Source organism: Rhinoderma darwinii, chromosome 3 (assembly GCF_050947455.1).
Source record: "Rhinoderma darwinii isolate aRhiDar2 chromosome 3, aRhiDar2.hap1, whole genome shotgun sequence".
Taxonomy (NCBI): Eukaryota; Metazoa; Chordata; class Amphibia; order Anura; family Rhinodermatidae; genus Rhinoderma; species Rhinoderma darwinii.
The window spans coordinates 353,087,705-353,108,742 of record NC_134689.1 but is presented as its reverse complement, the minus strand read 5'-3'; the positions used below and the strand labels follow the sequence as shown (position 1 = coordinate 353,108,742).

Below are 21,038 nucleotides of genomic sequence, written 5' to 3'. Positions count from 1 at the left end.
TCTCCACATCTAGCAAGAGTTCACAATTAAAGAGAACACGCACATATACTGTATATATATATATTTTTTTATTAATAGCATTCAAACTTAAAAAAAAAAAATCAGGAACATTTATCAAGGCTAGCGCAAATGAAAAGTGTAGACGTTACACATAGCAACCCGTCAGGTTGCTGCTATCATTGTCCCTGGGACTTCTGTGTAATGAATGTGACTGCTTGTTATGGTCAACTCCTCCACTTTAGGCCCCATTCACACGAGCGTATCAAAACGCATGTGAATCTGGTCCGTGTGTGCTGCGTTATGCATCAGGGTGCGTTATTCCTGCACTCGCAAAGCACATATTTTTTTTATTTTTTATCTAATTGATGCGCAAATCACGCATCGCACACGGATGTGCATCCGTGTGAAGTGTGTGGTTTTCACGCACCCATAGACTTCAATGGGCGCGTAGGTGCGTGAAAACGCATCAACATAGGACATGCAGTGATATTCACGCAGCGGACTCTCGCTGCGTGAAAACTCCCGCATGTGTGAACGGCCCCCTTGAAATCAATGGGTCCGTGTGCTGCGCGTGATTTCCATGCGCAGCACACGGACGTTATTGACGCTCGTGTGAATGGGGCCTTACCCTTGCAGTAGTTTGGATACAGGCTTCCCCATTAATCTAGACATTGAGATAATGAAGTTAGAGAAACAGTGCCACAATGAGTAGTGGTCATAAAGAAAACTGCACCCAAAATTAATCTGATACTGTAATAACTATTTATTTGTAATTTTACGGACCGAACTACTCAAAGTACTTGATATATTTATATCTTTGAGGAGCAAACAGAAAAAAAGAGATACATTCTAAAATAGAATTTACATTGAAAACTGAATAAAAGATCTAACGTGTCCGCTCCTTTTATATTGTAAAGATTATACTTAACCGTATATATTTTGGGGGTAATCTGGGTGACAACCAATATTACCACCATTACTGTTTAAGCTGGGTTTACCATTCGGCTTCCCACTACATGATATAGTGTATAGTTTGCTGCGATCTCCTGTTGTTGTAGAAGTCAGAAAAGTAAGTGAACACCTATGGAGGCTTTAAAGGTGGCCATAATCTTGAAAAGTGGATGATCCAAGGACCAGGAAATGCTCGTTCGCTGATTTCACATCATTCTTCTATCTACAAGATATTGTAGAGAATGTATAGACCTTTCGAAGAGGCCGCTGCCAGAAAGACAATAAAGGATAAGTAAGTACTCCTCCAACTGGCCTTGTAGAATATCCAAATAATATTATCCATTTAGCTTAGAAGAGTCCTCTGCTTGCTTTACTATACTCTTCCAGGTGCAGATGTTCCACCATTCATGTATTTGCCTAGACTTCTATTCAAGTAACCTCAGTATCATCTTGAGAACATATCTTCTCGATTATATTAATCATTGTCCATATTTTTTTTTTACAATTTTCTGAAAAATAATCCCTGCCATGTCTTGTCAGCTTGTAGGTACATCCCCTGATAAGACAAGGTACGCTATAAGAGAAAACAGGCTACAGAATTGTCACCGCTGCCTTACGTTGCATTGTATATACATTGCTCTGCCAATCTTCTTCTTCTGCTGGTCCTACCGGTTGAGCCTTAGTAGAGCAGTATTCTTTGTGCTTTTCCAATAGCCACACAGTGATTCAGTCATCAAAGTCTGGGATGTCATCATATGAGTAACCCCTGTAGCCTTTAGATGCATAATATGCGATACGGAGGTGGTAAAACCCAGGCAGGAAAACCAGGACTCCGATGATCAGTACGGGTATGCCGCGCTCCTTCCCCTTAAACAAGACGAAATAGGATCAGATTTAACAGTCTATAATCCTAGTATACTGCAGCAGCATAAATCCCATCAAAATCTAAAAACTCAGGTGTGATTTAAAGGGGTTGTCCTGTCTTTTATAAATAAAACCTAATCATTAAAGGGGTATTCCGGTTACTTTAAATAGGACCTATGTCAGACATCTTTACAAAATATAAAAGTCTCTAATTACTTGTAATAACCCATTTTGCATCGTTCGGTCAGTATAAAATAACTTTATAGTGCCCTGATCTTGTTCTCCGTTCCTAATAGCTACGACCTGTAGTATCTGGTCGTACATGCGCATTGAGTTCATCTTTATTCCCGACGTAGTGGTACAATCGAGGTTTAAGTCACGGGACTCTCTGCTTCTAACCAATGACGGACCAGAGAATCTTGTGAACGCGCAAACAGATTTGTGCGGTGGGGTATGATGGGATATGTAGGCGAGGAGGTCACTTGGTAACAGCGGCGGCGCCGTGCTAGTTCATTAGGAAAACGCATCGCTGCCGGAACAGCTGGAGCGGAAAATCAGGTAAGGAGGAATATCGGCACAGCCACACATATTACATTAGAGAGTATACAGGTGAACAATAAATTATTTTCAGTTTTTGAAAAAATAGCTGGTAACCGGAATAACCCCTTCCCGTCGTAAACAACTGTCAGATGTTCATTTTCTCCTCCCCACCTTCCAAAAGTCATAACTTTTTAATTTTTCCATCGATATAGTCCTATGAGGGCTTGATTTTTGCGGGACGAGTTGTAGTTTTTTGTAGCGCCATTTATTTTGCCGTATAATGCACTAGGAAATGGGAAAAAAATTATTTGTGGGGTAGAAAATGAAAAAAAAAAAGCCATTCCTCCATGCTTTTTTGTGCTTCGTTTTTACAGAATTCACTGTGCAATTAAAACAACATGCGGGTCAATACGATTACGGCGATACCAAATATATATATATATATAGTTTTTTCTATATTTTACTACTTTTATAAGGAAAAAACTAAGTGTAAAAAATGTAATTTATTTTGTCGCCAAATTCTGAGAGCCATAACTTTTTATTTACCGTCTATTATGTGGTATGAGGGCTTATTTTTTGCGGGATAAGCTGTCGTTTTTAAGGATACTATTTTGGTGTACATGCGACGGTTTGATCACTTTTTATTCCATTTTTTGTGGGAGATGAGGTGACCAAACAAATAGCGATTCTGGCGTTTACATTTTTTTTTTAATGGCGTTCGCCGTGCAGGTTAAATAATAATATATTGTAATAGATCAGACTTTTACGGATGCGGCGATGCCAATTATGTTTATTTTACTAATTTTTAACTTTTTTTTTTATTAGTCCCCCTAGGGGACTTCAACCAGCGATCGTTGTATCGCTTGCACGATATACTGCAATACTAATGTATTGCAGTATATCGTCATTCTGACAGGCAACTATTAAGCTGGAGGCAGGGCTTAATAGGTGTACAAAGATGGCAGACCTGGGGGCCTTCATTAGCCCCCCCCCCAGGCTGCCATAGCAACCATCATCACCCCGCGATTGCATTGCGGGGGGGGGGGGCAATGAGCTGCTAGAGGGGGTCGCCCCCCTCTTTCTAACGATTTAAATGCTGCGGTCGCTATTGACCGCGGCATTTAACGGGTTAAACGAGCGGGATCACGCTCGAACGCGATCCCGCTTGTTACTGTGAAGTTACGGTTGTAACATACAGCCGACAGCCGCATCACATGGAGTGCGGTCACTCCGTGAGCCCGTTCCATACTTCCCCTACCCGGCTATGACGTATGGATACGTCAAATGTCGGGAAGGGGTTAATAATTCAATCACTCTGCTATAAAAAAAATACTGACGTAATAGAGAGGGGGGGGGGTGTCACATATTTAGGAGCGCCTCTATCTCTGGAGAACCAAGCACATCCAAGTATTTCACAGACAAACCATTGACTTAAATCGGCACTGTGTAATGCTTAATTTACCCTGTGGTGGCGCTGCAGGGAAACTGAAAAATTGCTGCTAAATTCCCCCAGCTAATCGCTGGGGGTCTAGGCAGCAGAACAACCTGTGATTAGCCTATATGACTAGGGGGACCTTCTAATAAAAAGAGATTATCCAAAGGGGACAACCCCTTCAAGAGTTGCATATATAATACAGGATGCACAAGTCAGCACTGATTTTAACGAATGTCACAATGTCGAGGTTGCTTTCCAATGTCTTAGAGGTGTTAAAATGTCCAAAATTGAAGCATGATTATAATGTCCTCAAAAAATATTTTCTAAACTCTTGGATGACATTTCATAGTCCAGGACAACCATATTATCTCATCATATCGGCCAGACGGGCTTCTCAAACCCTTTACAAATAGCGGATATCGCCAGAGGAGGTGGAGGTCATCCACACATTTCTCCCGCTGCAGGGAATGCCTCTATGGTGTCCATACGACCTAATATAGCGTAGGGAAAGGGGTTGTCTTACTGGGACAACCCCTTTATTGCACAGTATATGCTTGCTGAACATTTAAAATAGATAAAGAGAGAGACCCCCACCGATCGCTCAAACGAACAGGCAGAAGCGCTCACCCGAGCGCTTTGCCTGCGATCGGCAATCCTAGTATGCCTGAAGGCAGGCTAATATGGAAAGTCAATGAGAGCGTCTTCAGCCTGATAAATACTAGGATTGCCAATCGCAACTGAAGCAGCAAAGCGCTCGGGTGGGCGCTTCTGCCCGTTCGTTTTAGCTATCAATGGGGGTCTCGTCACCCGGACCCCCACCAATCAAACCTTTTGACATGCCACTATGAAATGTCAAAAGTTTGCTTTAAAACGACAGTTACTCTTTAATACCACAGGGAAATATAAGATTATAAATGCAGCTTACCGCATTGCCAATGTGCTCAGTAAGCAGGAGGGCCCCAATCACAATCAGCAAAGTACCGATTAAGAACAGGAAAGTGGCCAAAGCAATGGCTTTGTATGGAATTTTTGGAGGACTCCTCTTAAACTGGAGGCGAAACAAACAAACATGTTAAATATTTATCTAAAATATCAGAAAGTGAAAAACGAATCCACCCACTAAACACCAAGTCATAAATAAGAAACATTCGCTGCGCTCTACCAGTGTTTGCAATGTGAAGAGGGGGGCAGAAGTTCAACCGTTTCCTCCAATTTCAGGAATAAAAGTCAATACGAACAAGAAAAAAAAAAAAGACAGCAGCCAGAAGCCACACATGTGCTCACCCAATATTTCATCCTGGGATCTGGAGTTCCTCAATGGAGTGCAATTGGAAGGAGGAGCTTGTAGGCAGACAAGGAATTCAATATTTTGAAAAAAGTTAAAAATATTCCTCAGCACATTCACAATGTGAAATCTAAAAAACTATCTTTATTTGGTCATTTGTTTAAAAGTCCAAGCAGGGCGTGTTACCGCTTACGCGTTTCGAACAAAGTGTTCTTACTCATAGCATAACGTAACAGATGAGATATATGTGTTTTAAAATCACAGTTAGTCAATCCTGACATCTAAGTAAAAGCAATACTACACACCATTTTCAGAAACAGATTAAATGTATAACAAGCTTACAAAATGTATAGACGCATGTGAAACTTATACAAAGTCATTTGAGATTATTGAAATTTTTTGGTATAATTTATGTTTGGCCTATATACGTGTAGTTTTCAAAATCCATTTATTAATATAGGGACTGTTTTTTCCCTTTATATTTTACATTTCCCATTTAGTGGACATTTCCTAGCTTATATTTTGATATCTCCTTTTTCCACTTTTCTCCAGAATATGAATTATACTTTATAATCTTGTTTCAAATGACTTTGTATACGTTTCACATGCGTCTACACATTTTGTAACCTTGTTAAACATTTAATCGGTTTCGAAAAATGGTGTGTAGTATTGCTTTTACTGAGATGTGTCAGGATTGGATAACTGTGATTTTAAAACACATGTATCGAATCTGTTACTTTATGCTATGAGTAAGACACCCCCTACTTGTGTCCTCTATGGACTTTTAAACAAATGACCGAATAAAGCTCTTTTTTATATTTCACATTGTGGATGTGCTGAGCAATATTTTTCACTTTTTTTCAAAATAATAAATGTCAATCCCCGGTTCCTGGTGATACTGGAGTCGGGCTGGTTTCATGTTGGATGCCATGTGGATTTCTACACATTGTTACATTCTGTCTGTTAACATTTGTCTTTGAATATAAATAAGCCCCATCAAGGTTTTTATATCTTGCTAGAGTGTAATGGCAGGGGGTAGGGAGACGGACAAGTGAACCCTAATCTACCCGCCACTCTGTCCCTGCCTACTTGCAACGACCCGCCCTAGACGACGGGGTACAACTGGGCGGCGGTCCCTGCGCTCAGTAAGTGCACGACAAACACGACAAACATACAAAGGAACACAAGCAAGGAAAAGGGGCCGTTGCCCACGGCAACACTGTGAGCAACCAGAGTGGTGAACGAGCCGAGTCAAGCCAGGAGTGTGCGAGGTACAAAACGAAAAGCAGAAGAGTAGTCGGTAAGCCAGGGTCTGTATGGAGCAGGATCAAAAATAGCAGGAGCTGTAGCTGGGCCAGGAAACCACACGAAAATAATCACAAGCACCGAGGGTCAGGAAGGGCAGGCTTAAATAGACCGAGGGCGGGAGCTAGCTGAGTCTGGCCAGGCTGCGATAGGCTCTCCCACTCCTAAGCCTGCCAGCCTGAATGGTGGAAGCAGGAGTCAGTCTCAGGGATGTATTCTCAGGTGCTGACTGATTAGTTCTGGGAGTTAACCCCGAAGCTGTGCCTGGCAGATCCTTTACATAGAGGTTATATTGTAGTATGCTCGTGTTGTGTTTTTCACTAAATAGTGGATGATCTGTGTAAAAGATCTCAGGAAAGGCAATAGATTATAAACCCATAATTGAAATAACACGAGGGTATAGCGCGTGCTAAACGAGACGTTTCCTATGTCTCGTAACTGTTATGCATCTGGTGTAGAAATAAGCACGTAACAGTTATGTTTTTCTCTTTACAAAAATATTTCCTTTTATCGAAAATTCAGTGTCCCGTTGATCACGTACAAAAAATAAGATTGGCGTTTTGCTATGCCTGATGTGAGGTTTCGGGGGTCCGCCCCCTTTCTCAAGCATGTGTGGTATAGCCCATCACCAGTTTAAATAGTCTTGAATATTAAAAACGACTTCTAAATGTACAAAGTGAAAAATGAAAGAGTGCAAAAGTTTATATACCTAAAACTATAAAAACAAGCATTGAGACGGTTAAAAATTAGACAAAAGTCTGTAACACGTTTTTGTTTTAATAGGGATAATGTTCTCCTAGTGCAATTTATTTTCTTAAAGGACAACAACCGATTTTTAGTGTTAAACGACAAATGTCTAATGCGCAACAATCCTATCTGATGTTAAAGGGAAGGTGTCATTAATTTTTTTTTTTATCATATTGCTTTTAATATAATATTTTAAACATTTTAATTTATTTGTGTTCTCACGTTTTACTTTTTAATGTTTTCTGACTTTTACTTCTCTTTGGGGCTGCCATTTTTTTTTCATCTCTGTATGTGTCGATTAACGACACATACAGAGATGGAATACGGCACATACAACCCCATAGAGAATGTGAATGGAAGCCGTTCCATTCTCAGTTGCGTGCGCCGTCTGTGTGGGAACTGCGCATGCGCCGCTCCCACACAGACCAAAGCTAAGCTCGTTCGTAGAGTGAAATCCGGCGCGATTTTCATGTGGACCGGAAGCCGCTGCCGGACAGTAAAATGATGACTTCCGGCTGCGGCTTCCGGCCATATGTTCAAGGAAGCAAAGGCGCAAGGAATAGGAGCGGAGGCGGCAGGAGCAGGTAATTTATGTTCGTGTATGTGATGTGTGTATTATATTCGCGTATGTTCGTGTGATACGGTCTGCTGAGCCCTGTATCTAATCCTCCTACACTGTGCAGTCGCTCAGAAAATGGCGGCACACAGTGTAGAAGGTTTGAAGATTCAACCCCCTCCTTCTCCTGGCACTAGCCAGAATAAAGAAGGAGGGATTGTGTGAGGACACTAGAGAGAGAGTGTCTACCCATAATTTGCAGCATAAAGCTATGAGGTTGCTTTACCACATTGACCATGCTGCAATTTTGAGAACTGCTCCCTCTAGTGGCCAGCACATGGAAATTTGATAAATAGAATCTAATTTATAATATTTCCTGACTTGTGAAAAAATTAAAACAATGTGTAATCACTTAAATACTAATTGTTTAACTGAAAAAAAAAAAAAAAAAGAAAACAATTTTCTAGCGACACATTCCCTTTAAAAAGAGAGAGATCTTTCATGAAGAAATATATGGGATCCTTTTCATCAGATGAATGGAATATTTCACTAAACCCCAAAGGTTAATAAATTAAAATATACAGATCGGATGTATTTTTCTCTTTGTAGAGGCCTATTGTATGTTAAACCACGCATGCTTCAGAAAGAGGACTGACCCCGGAAACGTCGCATCAGGCGCAGTAAGATGCCAATCCTCCTCCACGTGAAGTCTGTGCAAAAGAATCATAAAACTACCGGGGAGAACTCATCAGGATTTATTATGGACTTTAACACGTTGGGTGATATTTACATTTATTTTTGTATGTCATCAACATGACACTTTCGATAAAAGGATATATTTTTGTAAAGAGAAAAACATAACTGTTACGTGGCTATTTCTACACAAGCCGTACACAAGATGATCTCGGACTGAAAGCGTGGAGTCTATATCAGTCTGCGGGGATCACAACTGTTCCTGGAATTGGAGGAAAAGGTGGACTGCTGCACCCGTCTTCATACCGTAAACACTGGAAGAGCGCAGCGCTGCGATTGTTTTCTTATTTATGTAGTTAAACATTTAGATTTAGTATTCACGCTCCCCCTGCCCTGGGTATCAGCCCGGACATGCATAATATAGTGAGAGTCATTGGAATGACCAGTCTACGGAAGCTGCTGAAGTGTTAGGGTATGTTCACACGGCGGGGGTCCGTAACGGCTGAATTTACGGGGATGTTTCAGCCTGAAAATATCCCCGTAATTTCAGCCGTACCGGCATGTGCAGGCGCTTGAACGCCGCGTCAATTACGGCCGTAATTAGCGCTGCTATTCATTGGAGTCAATGAATAGCGGCTCCAATTACGGCCAAAGAAGTGACAGGTCACTTCTTCTACGCGGGCGTCTATTTACGCGCCGTCATTTGACAGCGGCGCGTAAATATACGCCTCGTGTGAACAGACAAACGTCTGCCCATTGCTTTCAATGGGCAGATGTTTGTCAGCGCTATTGAGGCGCTATTTTCGGGCGTAATTCGGGGCAAAAACGCCCGATTTACGTCCGTAAATAGGCTGTGTGAACATACCCTTAGAAGCTGGACTATATTGTTTTATTACCCTGAACACTCGCTACAACTGTTTTCAGAACCAGTTTTATGAAATCTCTGTTTGGATATTTAGCGGTTTATCTTGGCATTAAGGATGGTTTTGCTTGGCATCTTTCTATAGCGCAATGTTTCTACTTGGCTGTAGCTTTACTGTAGATTATTAGTGGTTTGCGCCATCTAGTGGTAATAACATAATTCTGCAATCCAAGTGACAGAATCATGACTATATAAGCAGTAATATTATCATGTGGTAGGAGGAAAGGACCTGAGAGACAAGACAGCGCTCTTCCTCAACTCCACTATTAACACGCACAGTCAGCTCGACTGAACTTCATTTTATTTCAATAGGGGGGGGGGGGTGAGCTAAGCGGCAGACAGATTTATTATGCATTTTATAACATGCCAAATGTATTAAAGCCGTGCACCATCTTTTTCACAACATATTGGCGTATATGTAGGACAACCATGAGGTGGAAAAAGAAGAGAAAAGTGTCTGAGATGCCGCTGTACGAGGTGCACCGCATGCTTTATGTGCCATTTTGACAAATTTGGTGCAATTGGCTTCATTTCATAACCTTGTAATATCAACCTACAACACTACCAGTAAATCTCCTCCAGATAGAGGTATGAAGACTCTATAATTGTCCCTCACCTGCAGGTCGATGTAGCCATCATCTGTATCGGCGAGCTTGGAGTACTTCACTTTGCTGTTTGGCGTGGCGGATGCATTGCTGCGTGAGGGCATCATAGCATATACGGCTTATTACACACCAAAGAGAACTTAAATCCTAAAAAAAAAACATGGAGACAAAATGTTTGTAACAGACCAAGTGCTCTTCTGTCATGAAACAACAGCGTCCCCTCATCTCTAGATTGTCTGTCATAGGAGGACTTCATTACGTCCAAACATTGTGCCGTTGTTAGGGATCTGCCAGGTACTTCATCTAGCTACACTCCTGGGATTAATCAATCCACACCTGAGGCCAGACCTGTTCGACTGACACCTTCTCCCACCAACCAGGGTGGCAGGCTCAGGAGTGGGAGAGCCTATCGCGGCCTGGTCTCTCGGAGTTAGCTCCGCCCCCTGCCCTTTATTACCTGCCCTGTGCTCTCCTCAGTGCTTGTAATTCTTTTGGATTCCTGGCCCCACTGCTGCTTGCTCCAGCCTGCTTCTGCCGTGCTTCTGCCTTGCTGCAGTTCTGCTTGACCTGCTTTGCTTGCCCTGGCTTGCTTCTGTCTCCGTGTCCGCTCGGGTGTACTCACTTCGTCCTGGTCCTGACTGTTCGTTCGCCGCCCCGTTTCCTCGTGGCGTTCCGTGGCTACTGCCCCTTCCCTTGCGTGTTCCCTGTTTGTCTTCCTGTGCACTTAGCCAGCGTAGGGACCGCCGCCCAGTTGTACCTCGTCGCCTAGGGCGGGTCGTTGCAAGTAGGCAGGGACAGGGCGGTGGGTAGATTAGGGCTCACTTTCCCTTCACCTCCTTCCTGCCATTACAGCCGTGCTGAAAACTGTATTATGTCTGTATTCAGATTAAGGGATTGTCCAGTTAAGAAAAATTGATGGCTTGTCCTCAGGATAGGCCATCAACATGATGGGTCGGGGTCCGACTCCTGGAACCCCCCGCTGATCAGCTGTTTTGAGGGGGCCGCAGCTGCTTCCCCTTCATTCCTTATCCGTACGTACAGAGAATAGCCGACACGCTTGTAGTGGAAGTTCACAGTATTGTAGCCTTCTGCCATTAACTTGAATAAAGCACTGCGGCTCCTTCAAAACAGCTGATCGGCGGTGGTCCCGGGAGTCGGACCCCGCACCGATCAGATATTAATGGCCTATCTTGTGGACAGGCTATACATTTTTAGGGACTGGACCAACCCTTTAAGGCTAGGCTCCACAAGAAAACATTGAGTAAAATCGTGGCATTACCACAACTCACAACGTAACTCAGATTTTTTCCACAGGTCACTGCCATTTTTTCCCGCATAGCTAAACATTAAAGCTGTTTTTATTTAGGGTATGCTAACGCAGGGCTTATTTGCTGCAGATTTTCCGCAACGGATTTCAATGTGGAAAATCTCTAGCGTATTCCAGTAGCAGCAAAATGGATCAGATTTGAACAAATGTCATCCATACGCTGCAGAAACAATCCGCTGAGAAAAAGGGCATACATTCGCCTGCAACGTGATTTTTTAATCTGCAGCTTTTACATTTATGCTGCAGAGTTGTTGCACTTTTGTTGTGGTTTTTCCCTATTGAGTTCAATAGGGAGGTAAAAGCCGCAACAAATTGCAAATCTTGCGATTTTTTTCAACGGAAAAGTGTCGATTTCGTTGCGAAAATAACCTTTATTCAAGTTTAAATTTAATGAAAAAATCTATACTTACCCCCTGGAGTTGTCATAGCGACGGCTTGTTTCCCTGGCTGTTCTCCATACTGCTGACCTCCTAGAATGATGATTCATCCCATGTGACTGCTGCTGCCAATCACAGGATGTAGCGGTCACGTGGGCTGCAGCGTCATTACTGGCGGCCGGGCTGCATGAAGAATAGAGGGACACGCAGCTATGGCAACGCCAGTGAAGGCTATTATTGGCTTTTTTTCCAGCCTGTTTCCGCAGTGGCGATTTCAGACAAAAATCTGCACCACAATTTGGTGCCGTTTTTCAGCTGGAATTCCCTGCGGGTTCTAAGTGTGTAATTTAACACAGCATATCCGACCGGTGTGAACATGGCCTTTGACGGACATAGGCTTTGAGAGAACCTGACCATTTGCAGTAGGATCAGGTATCAATCATTTGTCTTTGAACAGCAGAAAAATAACATTCAGAAGGTTTGGATTTTTCACATTATATCTATTGTCTTACCAGGGATATGCTGGGGCTTAAAGGGGTTGTCCACTTTTTTTTTTTAATCTATTCATTCATATAATAGGAAGTCATAGTTTTCTAATATACATGTATAATTCTACTCACATACCTTTCTTATATCAGTGTAGTCTGCCCCTGTCTCTCTCTCTCTTCACAGTAGAATGGTATAGCCCACACATCAGTCCTGTGTATACATGGGCTAACTGAATATGACTAAACATGGCGTGAGTCATGTGACCCCCCCATGCATCATGTGATTCCTAACATTCAGTTAGCAACAGGGTTACAATGACACACATATGTTTAGGTAACATGGGCTAAGTGAATAGGAGTAAGGGTATGTGCACACGATAACTGCAATTACGTCTGAAAATACGGAGCGGTTTTCATGGGAAAACAGCCCGAGACGTTTTTTGAGCAACTCACGTTTTTCGTGGCGTTTTTTACGTCCGTTTTTGGAGCTGTTTTCATTAGAGTCTATGAGAAAACGGCTCCAAAAACGTCCAAAGAAGTGTCCTGCACTTCTTTGACGAGGCAGTAATTTTACGCATCGTCGTTTGACAGCTGTCAAACGACGACGCGTAAATTACAGGTCGTCGGCACAGTACGTCGGCAAACCCATTCAAATGAATGGGCAGATGTTTGCCGACGTATTGTAGCCGTATTTTCAGGCGTAAAACGAGGCATAATACGCCTCGTTTACGTCTGAAAATAGGTCGTGTGAACCCAGCCTAAGGGTGGAATAATGATGAACAGCTACTTCACTGTGCCTGTATTCACTGTCTCTAGATGATTTATAAACTGGCCGCCTGTCCCTAGGTGATGTTGTCATGTTAATAAAGTTAAAGAGGTTCTGTCACCAGATTATAAATGCCCTATCTCCTACATATTGTGATCGGCGCTGTAATGTAGATAACAACAGTCGTTTTTATTTAGAAAAACAATACATTTTGACCAAGTTATGACCTATTTTAGCTTAATGCTAATGACTTTCCTAATAGACCACTGGGCGTGTTTTACTTACTTTTTGACCAAGTGGGCATTGTAAAGAGAAGTGTATGACGCTGACCAATCAGTGACCAATCAGCGTCATACACTTCTCTGCATTCATGTACTCAGCACATAGCGATCTCGCGAGATCATGATGTGCTGTCACTTACTCACACATTAACATTACTGAAGTGTCTTGAGAGTGAATACACATCGCTTCCAGCCAGGACGCGATTTCTATTCACAACCCCGACACTTCGGTAACGTTTGTGTGGGACTAAATGACAGCAAGCATGATCTCGCGAGATCACGCTGTAAGCTGTCATATATAGCTACGTCCTGGCTGGAGGCAATGTCTATTCACTCTCAAGACACTTCAGTAAAGTGGGTGTATGTGTAAGATCACGCTGTGCTGAGTACAAATGGACATGAATGGAGAGAAGTGTCTGACACTGATTGGTCAGCCTCATACACTTCTCTTTACAACGTCCACTTGGTCAAAAGTTAAAAAACGCCCAGTTGGGCATTAAGAATCTAATTAGCATAAATCTAAAATTGCTCATAACTTGCTCAAAAATGATCGTTTTTCAAAATAAAAACCACTGTTGTTATCTACATTACAGCGCAGATCAGATTATGTAGGAGATAGGACACTAAATGTGGTGACAGTCTCTTTAGTGATCGTACACTTACTGACTGCAGCATTTACACTAGACTGTGGACTGACTGCAGCATCATTTACTCTAGACTGTGGACTGACTGCAGCATCATTTACTCTAGACTGTGGACTGACTGCAGCATCATTTACTCTAGACTGTGGACTGACTGCAGCATCATTTACTCTAGACTGTGGACTGACTGCAGCATCATTTACTCTAGACTGTGGACTGACTGCAGCATCATTTACACTAGACTGTGGACTGACTGCAGCATTTACGCTAGCCTGTGGACTGACTGTAGCATCATTGACCCAAAGTCATTTAACCCTTTAAAAATACCACTTACTTATTGAAATCTAGAAAAACATTACATTTGCCCTCTTTGATGACATTTTTCATGCCCAGAACCTATTTGAGCTAGGCTGATCTCAACTGATTTTGATGCGGGGCATTCCTCTCTGTATGTTGGCAGTGTGAAATGTGTGGCCCAAAGTCATTTAACTGTTTAAAAATATCAGTTACTTATTCAAATCTGGAAAAAGTGTACGTCTAACCACTTTGATGCCAGCTTTCATGCCCAGAACATGTTCGGGCCAGGCTGAACTCTTCTGACTTTGATGAGGGGCATTCCTCTCTGTATGTTGGCAGTGTGAGAGTAGTGGCCCAAAGTTATCTAACCCTTCAAAAACATCAGTTACTTCTTTAAATCTGTAAAAATGTTCAGTTTGCCCACTTTGATGCCAGCTTTCATCCCCAGAAGTTGTTCCGGCTAGGCTGATCTCTACTGATTTTGATGCGGAGCATTCCTTTCTGGATGTTGGTAGTGTCAAATGAGTGTCCCAAAGTCATTTGACCCTTCAAAAACATCAGTTACTTATTCAAATCTGTAAAAATTGACAATTTTTCCATATTGATGCCAGCTTTTATGGCCAGAACCTAAAATCTAGAAAAAGTATCCGCCTACCCACTTTGATGCCAGCATTCATGTCCAGAACATGTTCGGGCCAGACTGATCTCAACTTATTTTGATGCGGGGCATTCCTCTCTGTATGTTGGCAGTGTGAATTGTGTAGCCCAAAGTTATTTTACCCTTTAAAAATACCAGTTACTTATTAAAATCTGGAAAAAGTATCCGTCTACCCACTTTTATGCCAGCTTTCATGCCCAGAAGCTGTTTGGGCCAGGCTGAATTATACTGACTTTGAAGTGCGGCATTCCTCTCTGTATGTTGGCAGTGTGAAATGAGTGGCCCAAAGTCATTTAACCCTTAAAAAATACCAGTTACTTATTCAAATCTGTAAAAATTGTCAATTTGCCCACTTTGATGCCAGCTTTCATGCCCAGAACCTGTTCGGGACAGGCTGATCTCTACTGATTTTGATGCGGTGCATTCCTCTCTGTGTGTTGGCAGTGTGAGATAAATTGGCCAAATTTATTTAACACTATATATCACACTTTGTATTGCCCACTTTGATGCCGATTTTTGTGCCAGCTCTTTCTGTTTTTAGGCTGTTTTAATCACCTCTGGCGGCTCAGTGCAACATATTTTATTATTAGTATAAGATTTCCCTTTAATATGTTCATTAAAAAAAACAAAATACTGAAAACGTGAATAAGAAACTGCTGAATAAGAATCCAGAGTCGTTTATACTATGGGGGTTTCTACTATGCACATTATCCCCTATACCTGCCACTTCTATGGGGGCTCTCATCTACAGCCCAATCAGTTGCACAGTAACAACACGCGGAGTTACAGACACTAGTAAGGATTATCTTCAGATACTGACGTAGTAAATGACAGGGCAGTCAGTGAAGCAGGGGTTAATCCTCCCCATACACTAACACTGATAGAACAGCTCTCACAAGGCATGCTTCGGTGACTACGGAGCCCTGCAGGGGCCACACACACGCTGGCCCATGACAGAATTGATCATGTATAATACAATCTACCTGATCCGTGAGTCCATAGTGCAGGTGTAACCAGCGGGTTATAGTGCAGCTAACAGGAAGTGACTATACGATGACACGATCATGTGACCTGTCACATGCCCAAAAGCAGCCACTGGGACTGGAGCAGGAAGTAGTATTGGACTCGTCTGTCAGTTTCAATTAACTTTATTTACAGTGTTGTGTGAGTGTATAGATTAGAATAGATAGATAGATAGATAGATAGAGAGAGAGATAGAGAGATAGAGAGATAGAGAGATAGAGAGATAGAGAGATAGAGAGATAGAGAGATAGAGAGATTGATTGATGGATTAGATAGATAGATAGATAGATAGATAGATAGATAGATAGATAGATAGATAGATAGATAGATAGATAGATAGATAGATAGATAGATAGATAGATAGATGGATATGAGAGATAGATAGATAGATAGATAGATAGATGATGGATATGAGAGATAGATAGATAGATAGATAGATAGATAGATAGATAGATAGATATGAGATAGATAGATAGATGGATATGATAGATAGATAGATAGATATGAGATAGATAGATAGATAGATAGATATGAGATAGATAGATAATCATGCTATAGTCTGAATTATTTTTTCCCAATCATAGAAATCTAGTCTTTGCTACATGTAGGAAATTAGAGGTTACTTACAAACAGGCCTCATTCACATGAGCGTATCAGATTCACGCGCGTGAAAAACGTGCATGAATCTGGTCCGTGTGTTGCTTTGCGAGTGGCATGCGTTATTCACACACTCGCAAAGCACATATTTATCTTTAATTATCTTCAATTGGATTGATGCGCAAATCACGCACCGCACATGGATGTGCATCCGTGTGTGGCGCGTGGTTTTCACGCACCCATTCACTTTAATGGCTGCGTAGCTGCGTTATAACGCACCAATATAGGACATGTGTTCAGCCCCCGTATTTTCAGACGTTTTTCGGGGCGTTTACGGCCCGAAAAACGACAAAATAGGCCATGTGAACATACCCTCAAGGCTCATTCAGACAAGCGTGAATAACGCCGTGTGCTGCACATGAAAATCACGCGCAGCACACGGATCCATGATTTCAATGGGGCCGTTCACATATGCAGGAGTTTTCACGCACCCAGGCGCTCATTGAAGTCAATGGGTGTGTGAAAGCTACGCACCGCACAGATGCACATCCGTGTGCGATGCGTGATTTGCGCATCAATTCAATTGAAAAAAAAATGCTTTGCAAGTGCGTGAATAACGCATGCCACTCGCCAAGCACACTGATGCATAACAGACCAGATTCACGCACGTTTTTCACGCTCGTGAATCTGATACGCCCAACACAAAATCCTCTGAAAATACTGATTTTCAGCCGTTTTTTATTCAAATTTGTGTTTTTCGAGCTGTCAGAACATGCTGTTCTTCCCATTGAAATCAATGTGCAGATGTTTAGATGCGTTCTGCTTCGGATTTTTCGGCCCGAAAAACGGCCGAAAATAAGCCGTGTGAACATGCCCTAAGGTAAACTAAAAACGGCTGTAAAATACGAAGCGGTTTTCAAGGGAAAACACCCTTTAATTTACACCCGTTTTTTATGCATCAGGCTTTTTTTGATGCATTTTTGGAGGTGTTCTTCTATTGAGACAATGAAAAATGGCTCAAGAAGTGACATGCACTTCTTTTTCACGGGGCGTATTTTTACGTGCAGTTTTTAAAAATAGCCGCGTAAAAAACACCCCGTTGGAACGAAACGCAGTTTTTCCCATTGAAATCAATGGGCAGATGTTTGGAGGCGTTCAGACGTTTTTCGGGACGTTTACGGGCCGAAGAACGGCTAAAAATAAGACGTGTGAACATAGCCTTAGGCCACATTCACACGCGTATTTAGGTCAGTATTTTGTATCAGTATTTAGAAGCCAAAACCAGGAGTGAATCCAAAATATAGAAGAGGTGCCAAACTTTTCATTATACTTTTTTCTTTCCTATGTTCTTCTTGATTTTGGATTACAAATACTGAAGAAAAATATTGACCAACATATAGCAGTTTCAGGAGCACACAAGTATTATGGATACAAATCCCGGCCCTACCACAGGTTTGATGACTTGAATGAAAAGTATCATAGGGACCCAGACCTACAGTACTAGAGATCCATAGAGAACCGTATTGCAGACGTAATGCTTTCAGGGGAGAATAGCTCCGTAACGCGGGAGGCGATGGTACGTGGCACTTTTTTTTCCTGTTGAATTCCGTATAGAATTGGAGGTAAACTAGAGCCCCATAGACTCCTATGCATGCTATATTAGGGCTCCGTGCAACTCAGAGGTTATATGGAGCTATGATACAAGAGTGTGTATGAGCTCTTATTGTATTGAAATATGGCAAAAAAGTATAGACCTGAATTCAGACAGAAAAGACAGATTATATTGTCTTCCCTTCGCTCCACAGTACAGATGTAAAATGTAGAAAACATGATTACAGTACAGGACAGTTGTCCCGCAGCGAGGCAGGGACTCCTAGCGTCGTACATAACTATGATGCTAGGAGCCCGGCTCCCTGCACTGTGTTCGGTCCGGGACTTGAGGCCCAAATACGTTCCGTCCTTTACGGACCGAACATGCTCCTGTGAATCCAGTCTAAAGTGGTAATAACTCCGGAATGCTTTTACCTATCCAAGTGATTCTGAGATTGTTTTCTCGTGACATATTGTACTTTATGTTAGTAAAAAAATTTGGTCGATAAATTCAATATTTATTTGTAAAAAACACCAAGATTTAGAGAATTTGCAAAAATTTGCATTTTTCTAGATTGAAACGTATCTGCTTGTAAAACAGATAGTAATACTACACAAAATAATTACAAATTTACATTTTCTATATGTCTACTTTATGTTTGCAGCATTTTTGGAACATCCTTTTCAATCAGTAGGTCGCTGGTACAATACACTGCAATACTAATGTATTGCAGTATAATGTCATTTTTACAGGCTCCTGTAACAGCGAGATCGCAGTTCCTGTCCGTTAGTCCCGGGTGTCAGCTGTAATGCACAGCTGACACCCACAGCGTATGGCGCGGGCTCAGTGCATGAGCCCGCTTCATAATTCACCCCCACACCACGACATGCTATTAAGTCGTGGTGCGCGAAGGGGGTTAATGCGCAACGGATGGGGCGGAGTGAAAATTAAAATTTTCCGCCGATATGCCATTTTAGTGCACTATATATTATGCTCAGTTTGTGCCACTGAAGACAAATAACTCATAAAATATTAATTGGGTTCTCCCGGGTATGGCGATGCCAGATCTGTGGACGTATACTGCTGTTTGTGAACGCTGCAGGGCTGAGAAGGAAGGGAGCGGCATTTGGAGCGCAGATTTTGCTGGGTAGTTGTTTGGGGGTTTTACTGGTGTTTCAGTTTATAATGTGGGGGCATATGTTATCTGTGCGGAGAACATCAGGGCATAATAAGAGGGTATAATAATAAGGGGTAAATAAACAATAATCCGCAGATATGTGGCCAGCATCGCAATGATAAATGGTGCCCGATCTTATTCACTTTTGGACACTCTGCACATTTTGCATCGCCATATTCTGAGAGCCAGAACTTCTTTGTTTTTTCTCCACCGGAGCTGTGTGAGGGCTTATTTGTTGTGGGACAATCTGTAGTTTTCATTGGTACCATTTTGGGGTACATGCGATTTTTTTGATCACTTTTCCATTATTTGGTAAGCAAGGTGACCAAGAACCAGCAATTCTGACTGGTTTTTATTAGATTTTTACAGCGTTCACCCTGGGCTATAAATTACCATTCTACTTTATTCTGCGGGTCGGTACAATTACGGCGATACCATAGGTATATATATTTTTTTAATGTTTTGTAGCGTTTGCGCAATAAAATCACTTATTTATAAAATATTTTTTTTTTTGTGTCACCATATTGAGAGCCATACTTATTTTTTCGTCAAAACAGCTGTATAAGGGCTTGTTTTTTGCCGGACGGGTTGTAGCTTGTATTGGTACTATTTTGGCGTACATGCGACTTTTTGATCACTTTTTATTGCATATTTTGGGAGGGGTGGTGACCAAAAAATAGTGATTCTAGTATTTTTTTTAATTTTTTTTTTTGCGGTGTTCATCATGCGGAAAAACATTATAGTTTTATAGTTGGGGTCGTTCCGAACACGGAGATACCAAATATGTGTACTTTTTTAACGTGTTCATTTTTTTCCTGTAATGAAAGACTTATTATAGGAAAAAAAGCATTTTTTGTTTATGTAACTTCTAACTTTTATTTTTACACTTTTTGAAAAAAAAGTTATCTTTTTTTTTTTTTTACGCTTTACACTTTTCCCACTAGGGGACATTTAGGCCTCATTCACACGACAGGGTCTGAGTGTCGGCCAGGAAAATCTGCCGTTTTTCCCAGCCGGTTTGCATCCATTCCGAGCCGTGTTGGCGTTGTTACCGGCCGATTTGGACCCGATTTGCATCCGTTTAAAATCGGATGAATTTCATTTAAATTTGTTGCCACACACAGCCCTTTGTAGATAATGCCACCCAGCCCCCTGCAGTTAATGCCACCCAGCTCCCTGCAGGTGATGCCACCCTGCCCCTTGTAGGTGATGCCACCCTGCCCCCTGTAGGTGATGCCACCCAGCCCCCATATATGGACAGTGTAGTCACTGACTTCTCCTGGAGAGGAATTCCCTGCCACAGGTCGGGGATTCCGCTTCAGAAGTGAGTGATGTCACTGTATCCGTATATGGACAGTGTAGTCCCTCACTTCTCCTGTAGCGGCATCCCCAGCCATAGAGTCGGGGATTCTGCTGCAGAAGTGAGTGACTTCGCTGTGTCCATATATGTACAGTGTAGTCACTCACTTCTCCTGTAGCGGAATCCCCAATCCCCGGCCAGGGATTGGGGATTCCGACTCTTACAGGGAGCAAAAAAAGACCCTCCTCCTCCTCCTCACATGCACTCTGCACTGTGAGGAGAGCGCGAGCAACGGTAGACCCGGCCATCACTCGGAACACATTCCGGTGATGGCCGTGTATTACCCGGCCCCATAGACTTCTATGGGAGCCGGGCACCCGGCCAAAAATAGGGCATGTCCCATTTTTTGACGGCCAATTTTCCCGGCCCGCCAAAAAAAATCGGTCGTGTGAATAGCCCCATTAGGGGTCTATTGTTCCTAATGCAGCCGGGTGCTGGCCGATTTATGAACGGCCGGAAAACCCTGTCGTGTGAATTCCGCCTTAGACTTGCAGCTCTGATCGCTGCTAGAACACATTACACTACCTACGTAGTTCTGTCATTGTGACGGGA

General features: G+C 42.3%; 1 protein-coding gene across 1 annotated transcript; it reads right to left on the bottom strand.

Moving 5' to 3' along the window:
* Positions 1 to 46: 46 nt before the first annotated feature.
* TMEM230 (transmembrane protein 230) lies at positions 47 to 15,811 on the bottom strand. The gene is made up of 4 exons (XM_075855342.1): positions 15,722 to 15,811; positions 9,915 to 10,050; positions 4,716 to 4,838; positions 47 to 1,818 (listed from the first exon to the last, which is right to left on the bottom strand). The coding sequence occupies exons 2-4, from the start codon at positions 10,008 to 10,010 to the stop codon at positions 1,678 to 1,680; spliced, it is 360 nt and encodes a 119-aa protein (XP_075711457.1). The 5' UTR covers positions 10,011 to 10,050; positions 15,722 to 15,811; the 3' UTR covers positions 47 to 1,677.
* Between the last annotated feature and the right edge of the window lie 5,227 nt (positions 15,812 to 21,038).

Excerpts from the sequence above, each read along its gene's own strand:
- TMEM230 (XM_075855342.1), bottom strand. The coding sequence starts at position 10,010 with ATGATGCCCTCACGCAGCAATGCATCCGCCACGCCAAACAGCAAAGTG. Across the intron at positions 4,839-9,914 it reads ATGGCTACATCGACCTGCAG|TTTAAGAGGAGTCCTCCAAA; the intron begins GTGAGGGACAAT and ends TTTCGCCTCCAG. Across the intron at positions 1,819-4,715 it reads CTGAGCACATTGGCAATGCG|GGGAAGGAGCGCGGCATACC; the intron begins GTAAGCTGCATT and ends GTCTTGTTTAAG.